Source organism: Fukomys damarensis, unplaced genomic scaffold (assembly GCF_012274545.1).
Source record: "Fukomys damarensis isolate Sample0158 unplaced genomic scaffold, DMR_v1.0_HiC HiC_scaffold_16, whole genome shotgun sequence".
Classification (NCBI taxonomy): Eukaryota; Metazoa; Chordata; class Mammalia; order Rodentia; family Bathyergidae; genus Fukomys; species Fukomys damarensis.
Window position 1 is genome coordinate 106,506,811 of NW_022900928.1, and position 16,262 is coordinate 106,523,072.

The 16,262-nt window shown below is 39.9% G+C and overlaps 1 protein-coding gene across 1 annotated transcript in view; it reads right to left on the reverse strand.

Annotated features, from left to right (window-relative positions):
* Window positions 1-1,126: 1,126 nt before the first annotated feature.
* Ino80d (INO80 complex subunit D) overlaps window positions 1,127-16,262 on the reverse strand; it is a 74,450-nt gene continuing 59,314 nt past the window's right edge. Inside the window, exons 9-11 of the mRNA XM_010616105.2 lie at window positions 6,430-6,647; window positions 5,554-5,711; window positions 1,127-4,121 (exon numbers count right to left, since the gene is read on the reverse strand). Coding sequence (XP_010614407.1) covers window positions 2,956-4,121; window positions 5,554-5,711; window positions 6,430-6,647 — 1,542 coding nt within the window. The 3' untranslated portion in view covers window positions 1,127-2,955. The remainder of the gene's footprint in view (window positions 4,122-5,553; window positions 5,712-6,429; window positions 6,648-16,262) is intronic.

Sequence of the window (16,262 nt, forward strand, 5' to 3'; positions counted from 1 at the left end):
ATAATCTTACTGGCCTTTATAAATGGTCCCCAAGAACTGCAGAAACAGTGAACCTTCTTTGCCATTTTTCTTCACATGTTAAACACTAGAGTAAGAGCTGTGTTTTACTTAATTAGGAACTTATATAAGATCTGTTTTTGATTCCAGTATTGCCTTATGATAAAATAAGTGCCATTTTAAAAGACATCAATTTTTATAATTTGAGTAAAAGATACTTCATTCTCTGTATACTTACAGCAAACCTAGTATTAATAGACTAGAATTGTTCTAATAAGTAACAGAAAAACTTAACAGATATCTCTGGGCTTATAGATAGATGTTCTCTCTTCTAACAAGGGACTCACAGAAACAGTGAAAGCAAAGCAAAGTGAAACCTTGGGTATTTATTTTGAAGCAGATGAAAAGAGGAAGCGTTTCTTTTAATTATTCAACCCTACACTGCTACTTTCTAAAGCCCTTTCCTATCAGGGGCCACTAAACAAAGTGAAAGTACTGAATGTTTTTGGTGTGAAGCTGTAACTGGCAACATTCCCAATCTTTTCATGCCTCCTTGCTAGAAAGCAGAGAAGGGCTTTTAAATGCACATAAAACAGAACATTGTGAACAACACAAGTGCAACTTACTGCAAACTCAGTTCTGACAGCTGAAGAACTTTAAGCAGCTAACAAAGGAGACAAATCGTCAGAAAAAGTTCAAATTAACTACTGACCCCCTTCACTGTCAAAAGACTGATAAGGAAGTGTACGTGCTGCTCTGCTACAACCTTTCATTAGTATACAACAGAGACAAAACAAAATCACTGGGAATGCAGTTCTCTAATGATGGTTATGATGGGATGTGAAAATAGCTTAGCAAACTAAATGACACTTTTGAGCAGAGGTAACTACTCATCATCATTTCATTACAGTGCACTAAAGTAAAAAAGCTTACTGACATAGGTTCACAGGTGAGAAGTATTCAAATTATCTGCTCTCACCACTCAGAATAGAAATTTATGGTGATACCAAATATAATTTTGCTTTGTGACATAATTTATAATTTAGAAATTTCTCAATCTGCAAAAAAGACAAAGCTATTAAAAATAAATCTTCCAATCAATAAACATGATTCTTTAAAAAAAAGTAAATATATTACAAACATATTTTTGGCCCCCCAAAAAAACTTCAATAAATACAAAACAGGGCATATCATGATTTCATACAGGCGTGTGACATTTCCCCCCATAAGCTCAGGCACGTGGTATCTGCATAATGCCTGCTGATCACCATTATTCTTTTTAAAAGCAGAGAAAGAAAAGCTTTCAAAAGAAAGGTCTGGTTACAACTAGCATGGCATGAAAATACATACAGGAAGTAGGAAAATACATCAAATTTTTACCTATTAGGAAAAGAAGGAAGATGAAATGCTCCCCAACGAATGAGTTGTACCACATCATTAATACATTTGATCTCTCTACTTATCTTTTAAAATATGTATGTGTAAATTAGACTGGATTCAGATATAAACAGCCAATGGTATGAAGGGACAATGAAACTTTGCAGCAAACGTAAAGATGCCTTTAAAATCTAGCTCCACCCTTCTGGGAGAAGTGGGGGGAAAGGCAGGCAAGAAGAAACATCACATATTCATTTCATAGTTACCAACTTACTAAACTACCCAATGTAACTTTTAACCCTAAAATTCTGGTACTTTAAAAGAATTTCCCCAACTTATTCCCAAATTGACTTAAACTTAAGTACTTAAATTATTTTAAAAGTACCAAACACAGGTACAATTTATGTCTAATTTCCACATTCTGCTTTGAAACAAACTTTAAAATGTGTATCCTTCAGATATTACACATCACTTCACAACTGGTACACTGATTCTACAAGCGTCTTCAACATTTTACAAATCTTACCAAAGAATCACTACCGTAAACATGAAAAATTCAAAAGCAAAAGATGGACCAAGAAGTTCACAGATTTTATCCTTCAGATCTATCTCACCTATTCTGCCTTTTCACATCAAAACAGTTCCTTCAAAACATCTTGCAAATGTATTCCATGAGCAAGGGACTTAAAATAAATGCATATCTGAAAAGGGCAAAGTGACCACCCCACAGCCACTCCAGGCAAACTTCGCATGACATCCGTTGCTGACACGATTTCTGCTTTCTGTGTCCTGTTTCTTCATGGACCAACACTTAACAGAAAGATGTTGTGCTGTTCACATGACCAGGCCATCCACTTCTCTATTCAGGAAATTTTAGTTAACTCAGTGGGACAGAAGGACCAACATTACTAGGGTGTGAAACATCAGAAAGGAAAAGAACCTTCTACTCATCAAAGGGAGTTAAAAAACAAACAACCGGACGGCTACTTCCTGCACTGCACAAAACATACGCATGGGTGCATATACACGCACAGGTGGTCAAAGATGCTGCTTCCTTTGCAGCCAACCATGATCATGAGTAGGAATGACATCCTGGCCTCATCGTGGTGGCTGGCAGTTGGTGCTAAATTAGAGCCTTGACCTGCCTCTCCACACCACCTGTTACTTCCTACACAGAAACCCAAAGAACAGGATCATTCAACCTAGACCCACCTATGTAGAAACCTGGCTGGAGAATGAAAAGCATTGATCTGGATACTAGCAAATAGTAAAGGGCACTGGTAATCTGAGGTATCTTCCACTTCTAGGACTTGCTGCTCAAAATCAATCCTCTCCAGTCACTGTGCTGAACCACCAGGAAATGGCTAGACCACTGGGCCTGCCAGAGGGAAGGAGCACCAGTGCCGAGGAGCACGTGTGAACACTGAGGCAGGCCTGCTCATGGCCACCTGCAGGACTAGGAAGGCAGCGCCCCTCTCATCCCCATCTGCGACTTGGAAATCTGTTAGGAAAGGGGAGAAGGGTGCTAAAGAGGAAACAAAGAAAACCTGGGTTCCCGCCTGCCTGGAGACACAGATGCGCTCAGTTAGGGGAGGGAAAGGGAGAGGACGCATTATTGGTACTTGTAGCTGTGGCACCTGTCACTGTGAAGCCTGTAGGGGGCGCTATGGAGCTGTGGCTGGGTTGCACGTCCTTAGGGATGCCACTGTGAGCACTCAGCTGGTGGCCAAAGGCTGCGCTGAACTGAGGCAGCTGCTGTTTGGGAGAGGTGGAGGCCATGAGTTCTGCAGAAGGCCCCATGCCACTGAAGCTGGTCTGTGGCAACCCCGGGAGCACACTGGAGCTGCTGGGGGTCGCGGTGGCGAAGGCAGGCTGTGTGGTCTCTGAGTTCGAGGTGGTGGGCGGTGTGGAGAGGGAAGTGGAGAGAAGATGTCCGTCTGCGCCAAGAAGGTTGCTGAATGGAGAGGGCTCACCGAGGTTGACGGGGAGGTTTCCCCAGTGAGTTCTGGGGTTTACCACTCCTCCAAGTGGCACCTCAAGTTGTGTGGGGAGCAAATGCTGTGCCATGATGGGCATCTCTGCTGAAAAGGTAGCTGCCATAGTATCACCAGAGTAAGATGTCGTGTGGGGCGAGGTGATATGGTCACTGTAGGGAGACGGCACATGCTCGCTATCATAATGGCTTCCATGGGGCGAGGAGTGTGAATGGTCACTGCTGTATTGCTGTCGTGAGGTGATCAGGTCGTCTGCCTTGCTCAGCAGCTGGGCAGGATGTGGCCTCTGCGAGGCATGGCTGCCGTCGTGGACTCCATGAAATGGTCCTGGGAAGGCTCTCTCCCCGAGTGCACTCTGGCTGATCAGAGTGGCAGAAGTAAGGCCAACGTTGGCTGGGGCAGAGAACTGCCCCTGGATCTGCCCTGCCAGGGGTGTAGGTGGGTTAGACAAGGTAGCAGAACGGAGCAGGTTCTCATCCAGCTCTAAACTAGAAAAATTATCAGGTACTATACGCCCGTTCAATAGCTCCCCTAAGTCTGTGTTCACTTCTCGGCTCAAGGACTGGATTCCTGAAGCTCCAGTGCCTGTGGAAAACACCCCTATCCCTCTATCTGACAACTCCTGGACTGGCACACCATCTGAATGGGAAAGCACCCCAATGGTACTCAGGCACTCGAGAGAAGTGACAGCCTGCAAGGCCCGCTCAAGCTCCTCGGCCTCTTCGCTCATCGGGAGGAGGTCTCCATTCTTTCCTGAGTCAAGAAAAGGCATCAAGAATCAGTAGAGTGCATATCTGTCTACAGTACAATAACCACACATTTAAACTAGTTTAATTAACATTCCAATGAAAGAGATGCCCTCCTGAAAAGAGAAATTTCTAAGAAGTGGCTTGGATGGAAAAGTAAAATATTAATTTATAGGACAAATCTGAAACATCAGCTGTCTTGAAACTTGAATCACCACCTTCAGTTTATTCATAATATTCTCAAAAACCATTTTATCAACTGGTCATGGTGGTGCATGTCTGTAATTTCAACTTCTCAGGAGGCCGAGGCAGGATGATCCCAAGTTCAATACTAGCCTGGGCAACTTGGCAAGACCTAGTCTCAAAATAAGACTCCTGTACTTCCCCAAACAAATCAAAACAAAAATCATTTCATTAAGTTCTTAAGAACCCTCTGGATTACCAAGTTAAAACCTATAATGGCCATGTGATTACATGTTTTATCTAAAATCATATTAAAGTCATTACAACAGAAAACAAGGCTGTGTAGAACAGGGGCATCTTACCCTATTGATACCTACATTCTTCCAGCTGGGGAAGACGGGACAACAGAAAAATTCATGTGTATATTTTATAGAACAGCTTAAACACTTAGTTCATTAAGCACTTGGTTACTTCTCATTGTTTTACTTGCTGATCCTTCTCACTCTTCTCAATTTTTCAGCCCACTTTCGAAATTTTAAAAATCTATTGTTAGGAACTTGATTAATTACCATGGAAATATCCACTTTTTAGTGGCAAAAAAAAAAAAAAAAAAAAAAAAAAAAATTCCAAGAGTACAAAAGAAATCCCTTGAAACCACTGGGACAAAGCAAACTTTGTTTTGGAAGAATACATTTCAGTTGAAGGACAGGGGTGGGTAGTAAAATTAGGGCAGGTTCTTTTTCCTCCAATACTGGGCATTGAACCCATGCTATTCATATGCTATACAGGTGAACTACATACTCAGCCCTTTATTATTAGTATTATTTTGATTTCAGCCAGAGTCCTGCTAAGTTGACTCAAGCTGGCCTTAAATTTGAGGTTCTCCCCCTCAGTCTCCTAATTAGTAAGGAGTATAGGCATGTACTGCTACATTCTGCAAAATTAGGAACCAGTGCTCTAAAAGACTTCAATAAACTGATATTTTACATGACCTTATTTTAATATAAATTACAGTAAAATTGTTCATTTTAAAAGAATAAAGTTATAGATTTCACCATCAAAGTATTAAGCATATAATATGGTTAAACAAATTATACAGTCTTCACTTCTGCAAAAGGTAGATAAATATATGTATCTACCTCTACAGTAAAAAACACGTTATATGAAGAACATTTCAGACACCTACCCCAAAACCATTTCCCTTCTTATAAACTCATTCTTCAAACCAGCTTCCTTCTTCAAAATATTGACCATACCTTCAAAAAAATCAAAATCCTGTAGATCATCAGGTAGCCTGGGCAGGACGTCAGAGAAGTCCTCCTGGTTCAGTTCCAAGTCGTGTGGAATGTCACTGATCTCATTGGCAATGTCTTCCGGCAATTCATCAGCACTCAGCTCTGGGGTGGATGGGCTCCTGGAAGACAGTGTGGTTGGTCCTGGGGCCACAACCTCCACACCAGTGTCACCAAGACAAGTTCATCCAATAGGAAAAGTAGCTAATGTCTGTTAGGTCTTTATACTCAACATGACCATGGGAAGTTGTAACAGAAAACTTCTCCTTCCCTACTTTACGAGAAGGAAATTTGAGAGTAGACACATTGCAAAAAAGACCTGGTCACAATCAGCCACATATTTTTGCAATCTGTATCAATGACTGAAGTAAGACAATCAATAGTAGATGTTAGTTTCGCTTTAAATCAATAGAATGAATCACAATCGGGGTCTATCAAATATATGTTAATACATTTTAGTAGAATTTCAAATCTGATAAAAACAGTAATTTTAAAAATGAAGTAAACAGGTAAAACTAAAATGCTTAGCTGGAAAAGAAGCCATCTGGTCAAAATGCTTAAGTCTGATAAAACTAATAATGTATCAAATTTCTTATGAAATATTTGTTGGAACACATGAACTTCATTTTAAAATAGAAACATCTGAGAATATTCAATTACATTCTCAATTTTAGCATCTTCTCACTTTGCTGTAGTCAGTTTTGATACTGCTAAGATCTGTATAAAAAACTACAAAGAGAACTCTGGGCTGATGGACTCAATGGCTAGGATACCCACACCATGGCAGACTGAGAACAATCAAGAAACACAAGGAAAAGCAAGACTGGTGCCACCACTGACCGGATGTGAGGTGCCTCCACTGGCAGTGAGACGCTGGTGGGCATGCTGAGGTTCCCCTGAGGGACTGCAGGGGGAATGGGCTTCTGGGGTCGACGAGGTCCACGCCGTCTCTTTTTCTTGTGTTTTTTGGTAAGTGCAGGAGGCTTGGTTTTTTTCCTGGGTTTCCTCTGCTGCTGGTGCTGAACTTTACGAGAGTTATCTCCTCTCAAGAAATTATCCTTTGGAGTGAATAAAAAACTGAGATTATCCACTAATCAACACTTGCCCTTCTACTTTCCTGGTTTGTTAATGTACAGTAAGATGATTACAGATAAAAAGAAGGTTGTGTGGATTTTAACCACTTCACAATTTACCCTGAGCATTTCTTGGGCAGCATGTTTGTTTATGTACTAACTGTCCTGTATGTTGCTTAGGCAGATGTCATTTCATCCAGGCATTTCTTGTTTGCAAAAGATACACTCATAACATCTGTTTATTTGCTTTATATTGACTATTTTTTGCATACCTTTTTATTTAAATGTTGTATTTGTCTTTGATGTTTGTTTCTAGTGAAAAGTATTTCTAGTTATTTTAAGTAATGTTTTTATTTATGAAAAGTAAACTACAATCTATAAAAAGTCTTATTGTAAGTACATCAGTCAGGGATTTAATTCAGTGGTGCCGCCACTTGCAAGTGGAAGGTCCTGAGTTCGATCCCTGAAAAACATCCCAAAACCAAAAAACATTATGGTGTGTAAGGACATCAGATATAATTTTGGTGCTTCTCCAAAACTCAGTGATATTTTTTTACAATGTAATATGGTAATGGTTTGGGACAATGAGACTGAATAGGAAGGAAGTCCCAAAAGATCTGCAAAAGAAAAAACTGAAAAAGAGAAAAATGTTAGCATATTAGAGAGAAAATGTCTGTGTTATGCAACAGAAAGACCAAAAAAAAGTTATCTTCTTACTGTCAAATACTCATAATACAGAAATGATAGAATTTGAAAGAAACAAAAATTTTAAAATTCCAATAGGGGTCAATGATTATAATAACTCTATGGGTGACGCTGGCCATCTAACAAGCTTCCCTGTAATCAAAAACAAGGAAAAAAAGTTATAATAAAATATTTATGCACCTTCTGGACCAAATATAGAACTCATTTGCTGTTTCAAAACAAGGGGGCTCAAAAAGTCATTTGCAACGTAGATTAGGTCTAATAGACCAACTAATTGAAAAATGTGGGACAGCAAAATGCCAAGCAGGATGTCCATAATCGACGTCCTCATCATTACTTTTTGTAGGTAGACATTTTACTGAAATTCTATCACCCTCAGAAAAAAAGGAAAGGCAAACACAACAGTGTAAAGTATGTTGTTCAAAGAAAGGCAATAATGCAAAAAAGAATTTGGAAAGACAGTAGATACTACTGTCTAGATTTAACACTGTGTTGTGTACTCAATGTTTTAAGATACAACATACAGAGAAAAATTATATTTGTTGTATTATAAAAATTAACAAAAATTGTAATTTTTGGTCACTATGTATTTAAATAATTGGACTGGTAAGTAGTAAAAGAATTAAGCCAGGGCCGCGGATTTAGCTCAGTGGTGCCACTGTCTGCCTCACAAACGCAAGGACCCGAGTTTGATCCCAAGTACCAAAACAACACACACAAACACAACTAAGCCAGGTATGGCAGTGCAGGCTTGTAATTCCAGCACTTGAGAGGCTGAGGCAGGAGAATGCCACGGGTTCCAGGCTAGTTCAAGCTACACAGTGAGTTCACAGTCAGAACAAAATACATACTGAGACTCTATCTCAAAAAACAAACAGGGCCAGGGATTCAGCTCAGTGGTTCTGCTGCCTGCCTCTCAAGCACAAGGTCTCAAGTTTGATCCCCAGTACCAAAAAATCAAACCAACAAACACTAAAAAAGTGAAATGAACTAAAAGGATTTTCAAAGCTTTTATCATAAAAAATGATAAGTGAGGAGATAAGTTTAACCTGATTTAAATATTACACATTGCATACATATAATGAAAGGTCCTATGTTATCCCATTAATATGTGCAATTTTAATGTCTCTGTAGGGTCTGGGATCTGTAGACAAGAAAATAAAGCAGGGGCCCCTTTAGGTCTTCTAGCTAATCCTGACTAGTAGTTAAAAACAAATTTTACTAGGGACATTCTCTTGGGAAATAGGTCAAGGATGGGGTTAGAAAGAAAAAAACAGATAAAAGAAAGGCACTAAAATGGCCTTGGGACTTACACCAAGAGACCTAAGAGCTGAAAGGCAGGACACAGAGAAAAAAGCCAAGTGCACAAACAATAAGTCTCCCCAACCTCCAAAAGAATATAGGGGGGAAGGGGAAACTACTAACTTTAAGGCAGTGTGTACTCACACCTATGCACTAATATACACATACATCTGTGTATTCACTCTAGGGTCATGACAGAGAACAACACATACCCTTGTTTACTAGCTCTAAACTAACCAAAGGTATCCCCTTGCAAACAAGCCACCTACTCCAAAGATAAGGCCTTAAAAGGTAGGTCAAGGACAAGCAAATAGAAGGAAAGAAGCTGCATACAACTAGGGGCGGGGATCTAGCTCAGCGGTTCCACCACCTGCCTCTTAAGCACAAGATCCTGAGTTTGGAAAAAAAAAAAAAAAAAAAAAAAAAAAAAAAAAAGCCGCATATATCACTGGAAGAAATGACTGTAAGCAAAGGTGCCCCGAAGCCAATTCAGTCTTGGCAAGGTCAGCAGGGAAGGGGAGGTCCTTCTGATACCCCTCACCCCCATAAAAGCAGCTAAGAACAAAGGCCCCTAGTTCTTCCATCCTTCTGGATCCCCTACCTGATTCTCATCAGAACAGATATCTGTCTTCTTTCTCCCTCTTCCTTTTCCTCTTTACAAATAAAGTGTCTTCCTTTAATTAAACTTTGTCCCTCTAATCTTTTATTGGAGCTCAGTTTATGTTTCCAGTGGGCTGCTCACACAGCAGAGGAGCAGTGCCTGTCCCCCAGATGTGACACTTTTGGTTCCCTGATCAGTAGCAGATGTGACATTTTCACATCCCAGTTAAAACAAATGCAGTTTTTAGAGAACTAGATTATCTGAGAAAAACCCAGCAACACTCTTAAAAAAAAAAAAAAAAAGAAGTTCTCTATATTCTATATAATACCTAAAACACTCAAAAACTATATGTATATATGTATGTATTTATTATATTGGTACTGAGAATTGAACTCAGGACTTTGCCCTTGTGAGGCAGGCATGATGCCACCAAGCTAAATCCCTGGCCCTCTCAAACTGTATTTAATTCACATTGATTCATCTCATTATACATTTAAAAAACATCCTATGTGCTACAGTACAAGAAAAATCTTAATTTATGGCCTCCAAGAACTCTTCTTCAGGAAAAACATGAATAAAAATATGCATAAATACAGTAAACAAAATTAGGCAATGGGCCGGGGACTTAGCTCAGTGGTTCCACCACTTGCTTTGCAAGCACGAGGTCCTAAGTTTGATCCTCAGTACCAAAACAAAACAAAACAAAACAAAATTAAGCTATGACAATGTAAACACATCTCAAAGGTACACAAAAAGAAAATTACTTGTAGCTTTGTGAGACTAAAGGATAAGTAAGATATTAAACGGTGGATGAAAAAAATTAAAAGGAGAAAAACAGCAAAGAACTGGGTCTGACTGCTATTTAGAGTGTAATGGGGGATAAAATACAAAAAGTAAGCTGTAAAGGAATTCAGGCTGAGAGGGTGTATTGTTTTGAGTATCCTGTTAAAAGTTTCAAACTTTAGAGCTGGGATTTAGCTCAGCGGCTCTGCTGCCTGCCTTGCAAGTGCAAGGTCCTGAGTTCAATCCCCGGTAAAAAAAAAAAAAAAAAAGTTTTAAACTTTATTTAATAGGCAGTGCAGAGCTGTTTGCTTTGTTTTATTTCTGTGGTTCTGGGGATGGAACCCAGATCTTCAGATCCGAGAGCTCCGCTGATGTGAAGATATCTCCAGGTACCATTAGGTGATACAGAGCACAAGGCAAAAAGAAGCTGATTCAGAAGAGAAGATAAGGAATTCAGTGTGGCTCACACAGTCTGAGAAAGGTAGATGCCTAGGGAGCTGGGTGAAAGCTATATCTGTGCACAGGAACAAAGATAGGGACGAAGATGCAGACAGGTAAATCCATGACACAAGGAACTGATGTGAGCAGAGATAATGCAAAGAGAAAGGACAATGAGCACACAGCTGTATAGACCGAAGAATGGGACTGGTGCCTTATAAATGAGACCCCAGAGATGTACACAGCTCCCTGTCTACCACATGAGAATACAAGAATGCTGGCAGGGTACAACACAGAGGGAAACCCTACCAGACTCCAACCACACTGGCACCCTGGTTTTGGACTTCTGGCATCTGGAACTGAGAAATACATTTTTGTTGTTACAAATTCCACAGTGTGAGACACAGATATAGCCCTTTGAACAAAGATGCCATACTTCATCAATTCCAGGATGTACTCTGATAAGTACTCTGATAAGAATCTCTGCAATTGGGAAGGATTTTATAATCACTCTGTCTCACAGTGGCTGTCAGTCAGGTGATGGTCAATATAGTTAGCACTGCCTGAAGACATGCTCAGACTTGGCTACGGTTTCCACACTGGCATCATTTGAATAAAGATGTGTGCACTATTAGCGCAACATGAGGGGGAAACGTTTGTGTAAGTAGAAAGGTATAAAGAGTAGGAAAGTATGACTGGTAATAGTGAAGTAAGTACTCATACTGAAGAACTGATCACAACTCCTTTTTATTCAGTGCAAAACAACAACCAAGTGAGAAAAGAAAATAGCCACAAAGTGATAATCTGCCTTTCATATATTCCATAGTACCAGCTAAGATCAGGAATAACAGACTCCGATAAAAATCCATGTCTACCCTGGCTGTGTTGGCAAACGCCTGTGATCCCAGCTACCCAGGAAGTTGAAAGAGAATAACCACAAGTTTAAGCACAGCCCAGGCAACTTGGTAAGCTGACTTCAAAATAAAAAATAAAAGGGCTGGGAGGTGGCTCAGTGAAAAGGCCAATACCTAGTACCACGGGGAAGTGGGGATGAACCCACATCTGAGTAAGTCTTTAAAAGGCTCTTTTAATAAGTATAAAACAAAAATTCTAAGTAATATATTGGAACATCTTTTCTTTCTTGAAAACAGTATACAAAACAGTAATGTTTACAACTTATAATCTTTGATCCCATGAATTCAGTAATAACTTTAAAAAGATCATAACAATAGATTTGAAAATTAATAACAATCACTTGCAGCAAATAAATTCAAAACAGGAAAGTAAAAACTTAAAGCATAAATTCAAGAAACTCAAACATTTGAACGCAAACATAATTACAGATGTCACAAATACAAAACTGATCGACTGAGAAAGACAGACTCTGCTCCCCAGGATATGTGGATATTTTTGGTTCAGTACTTACAGTCTATTTCTATGATTTAATTCAGCAAGTGATTTATCTCATCCACTAGTGTGCTTGGCATCCACCTCAGGCTTCCCCAAGCACCAGCACTAGGCTCTGCAGGAGGATATCCAGCAGCTCTAGCTTGAGAGGTTAACAACCAACTCCCAGGGACTCCTGGAACAGGTTCCTGCCCAAGTCTGCTAAGCGGATCTCCAGAGCCTTGTGACATTCTTAACACTGTATCAGATACTCCACACAAACTCCTTGGGAGAGACACCTTGCCTTGATCTTGCCCCCTCCCCATTAAGAGCATCTACTCCCTGGAAGCTTTCCCAGTGCTAGTGGTTCACCTACCTAGCATTAATGAATCCCCAAACACTATTCATTCCCACTCCATCTTTCTACCTCTACATCAGGACAAACTATTTTCTTACTTACCACCTGTACATGACCTGCATAACACCACATTTTGCTGGCTATCCTGTACGTCCTGGGCTGGATATCCCACCCAGTGGCTCAGTTTTGTTCTGAATCTTCACCATTCCCAGCCATGGGCTTAAGCATGAATTTATTCAACAATTACATACTGTAGGGGCCGGGGATTTTGCTCAGTGGTGCTGCCACCTGCCTTGCAAGCACAAGGACCTGAATTCGATCCCTGGTACCAAAAAAACCCAATTACATACTGTATTGACCATCCTCTGTCCTAAGGACTAAGGATATAGCAATGAACAAAAATGTCTGCCCTTGTAAAGTTTACATTCTAGTAGAATATCTCATCAAATTTTAATTAAATGGAGTTGTGAAGCATGTAGAAATATGGGACAAGAGCATTCCAGAAACACAGAGAAGTGCAAAGCTCCTTTGGTATACCAGAAAAATAACAGAAGACCAACACTGCTGGAAGTCCAGGAAGGGAAAAAACAAGGTAGGGGATGGAGCTTAAGAGGTAGCCCTGATCAGAGAGTGCCTCTTAGGCCATAAGAATTTCAGATTTGAGGGTGTGGTGGCACATGATTATAATCCCAGCACTCAAGAAGCTGAGGTAGGAGGATTACCACAAGTTCAAGGCTATCCTGGGCTACACAGTGAGTTCTAGACCAGCCTGTACTATTTAGTGACCCTATCTCAAAAAACAAAACAAAATTCAGATTTGACCCTGGATGTGATGGAAGCCATTCAAAAGGCTCTATCATGGAATGAAAATGATTAGATGTCTGTTTTTAAAAGGTCTGCTCTAAAGGCTATATGCTGCGTGATTCCACTGATGTAACACTGTAGAAAATGCAAAATTATAGGAAATCAAAACAGAATAGAGGAGATGGAGTAAAAAGTTGACTACAAAAGAATGCAGGAAGATGATTGGACCAGTGTTTATCTTGATTATGGGAGGGTTATACAATGTCATGGATTTGTCAGACCTAAAAGAACTGTGCACCAAAAGGATTGAACTTTTTTTTTTTTTTTGGTATTTTTGAGACAGGGTCTCACTAAGTTGTTGAGACTGACCTGGAATTCACTATGTAGCCCAGGCTGGTCTTGAATTCACAGCACTCCTCCTGCCTCAGCCTCCCCAGTGCTAGGATTACAGGCATGTGCCACCACACCTGGCCAAAACTGAACTTGACTCGAACAAAGTAGAGCTCACACAGAGCCCAATCTGGCTGTTATGTGAACACACTTGTTTGTGTGTGCAAAAGGATAGGTAGAGCTGGTGTGGTGGTACATGCCTATAATACCAGTACTCAGGAGCCTGTGGCAGGAGGATTGCTGCGAGTATGAAGCCAGCCTGGGCTACAAATCAATATCTTGTCTCAAAAACAAACAAAAAAAGGATGGGTATACAAGAAGGAAGATGAATCAAGATCCTGGCTATAACAATAATCTAGGCAAAGATAATGGGTAAGAGGTTTTAAGTATTTGTTGTGGTCTCTTAAGTAAAAAAAATTTTTTTGGTACCAGAGATAGAACTCAGGACTTTGTGCTTGTGAGGTAGGCGTGTCACTACTGAGCTAAATCCCTGGCCCTCTTAAGAAATTTTTAACCTAAAGCAGAAAAATTCACCCCACCCCATTTCTCTCTCAGGTTTGTTTTTGTTTATACTACTTGGGATTGAACCCAGGGCTTTGTGCATGCTGGGCAAGCACTCGCACACTGAGCTACACACATCTCTGGCTCTTTTAATTTTGAGACGGGTCTCACAGAGTTGCCCAGGATGCCTTGGGACTTTCAGTTCTCCTGCCTCCCAAATAGTTGGGAATCACAGGCATGCATCACCACACTGGGCTGAGAAAACCATCTTCAAAAATTTATATTATGAATACTTTTTTATAAAGCTAATATTTATTTACATTATATTTTAAATTTTACATCACTATATAAAATACATCATTTTCTGACTTAGGTTTGCCTCACTGAGTTTGTCTAAGTAACAATTACTTTTTGCATAAGTAATATTTAACCACCCAAATGAAAGTAAGTTGCTTTGAATTTCTTCAAAATCAGTCACATAGTTGTTACATAACTTTTAAGCTTCACTAAAATTATTAAAACAGATTCTGCAATACAGCTTCCCTATTTAACAGTTGCTCCTATTTTAACAACTACGCTGGAATTGCAGAACGTTAACATCAGAATAAATAGCTGGCAGCCTTCAGTGGCTGAGAGCTGCAAGGCCCACATTACCAAGGGCCTCGGAAACAGCCAAACCTACAACAGTAATTCAAAAAGCCTACGGAAATTATTCCTCATCCACTACAAAATCTCTATAGGCTAATAATGCCTAAAGTATTTTAAAATGAAAATGGGAACACAAATTCAGCAACACGTATATGTACACTCTAGTGTTCAAATTTTTCAAAACACATGGCTCACAAGAAATTAAAAGCACAGGGGCTGTTGAAGCAGCAGTGAATGACACCCACAGAAGAGATCCAGGTTGAGCCATCACCCCGTTTAGACAGTCAGCTAATGACAAAGCCCAATGCCTACTCTGTTACCCAGGAAACTGCAAAGTGCTTACAGAGGGCAGGAAGTGGCTTGTCCAACCTTTTGATACATACAGTACCCAGCACAATAACTGTCAGTAACTGTCTGATGGATGGGAATAATTATCAGAGAATATTTTTGTTGTTTTTTTGAACTGCTAGGATGAACCCAGGACCTCACACATATTAGGCAAGCATTCTACCACTGAGCTTCATCTTGAGTACTCAAAAGAACTTATTTTAAATAATTAATTATATATTGCAGCTGGGGATTTGGCTCAGTGGTTCTGCTGCCTGCCTTGCAAGCACAAGGACCCAAGTTCAATCCCCAGTACCAAAAAAAAAACAAACAAACAAACAAACAAAAAAACCTATCTATCTATCTATCAATCCAGGTGTGTTATTGCAGACCGATATTCTCAGTACTTGAGAGGCCGAGGCAGGAGGATCTCAGTTCAAGGCCAGGTTGGGTATGTAGTGCATTGAAAGCCAGCCTGAACTACATAACACGATGCTGCTCAAATAAACAATTAATTAATTCAGATATTTAATTAACTCAAACTTGTCTTTCCTCCAAGTTATTCTGAATTAGAGTTTATGATACTAGCAGTAACTAACGCAATAATTAAGTTCAACAAAATTATAGAAAGATTTGGCATTTGTTCAAAATTTTATCAAATATCTATGACATCCACAAAACAGTAAGAAAGCAAAAACCTAGAGAAAATGAGGGCTATGTATATGATCAAAAATGTAGTAAATAAAAAAAGGGAAAATGTCAGTGAATGTTTAATTTTTTTTTTTTAAGATTACAATAAAAGGGGCCAGGGATTTGGCTCTGTGGTGCTATTGCCTGTTTTGCAAGCCCAAGGACCAGAGTTCGAACCCTGGTACCTGAAAAAAAAAAAAAAAAAAAAAAAAAAAAAGATTACAATAAAAGACATATTGCCATTATTTCTCCTCAAAATACTCTCCCTTGCTTCAGACATATTCATGCTATCATTCTTGCCACTTCCTTTTGGTTTTAAGGTCTCACTATGTAGTTCAAGCAGGCCTTGAACTTTGGGTGATCCTCTTGCCTCAGCCTCCCCAGTGCTGGGACTACAGGTGTATGCCACCATGCCCAGTTCATTTTTGCCACCTTCTGAAGCAGTCCTGGTGGTCCTTTTTCTAGAGTGTCTTTATTAGTTACACTGTCATGACTGTTGATATCCTGAATTGATTTACAATGTTTACCATTCATGGTCGTTTTGACTTTGGGAGAGCCAGAAGTGACAAAGTGCCAGACAGGGTGAATAGTGTGGATGAGGGTGCATCATAAAGTTTTTGGGCTGCCTTTCTTGTTGGATGATACTCAATGCCAGCATTCATTGTAC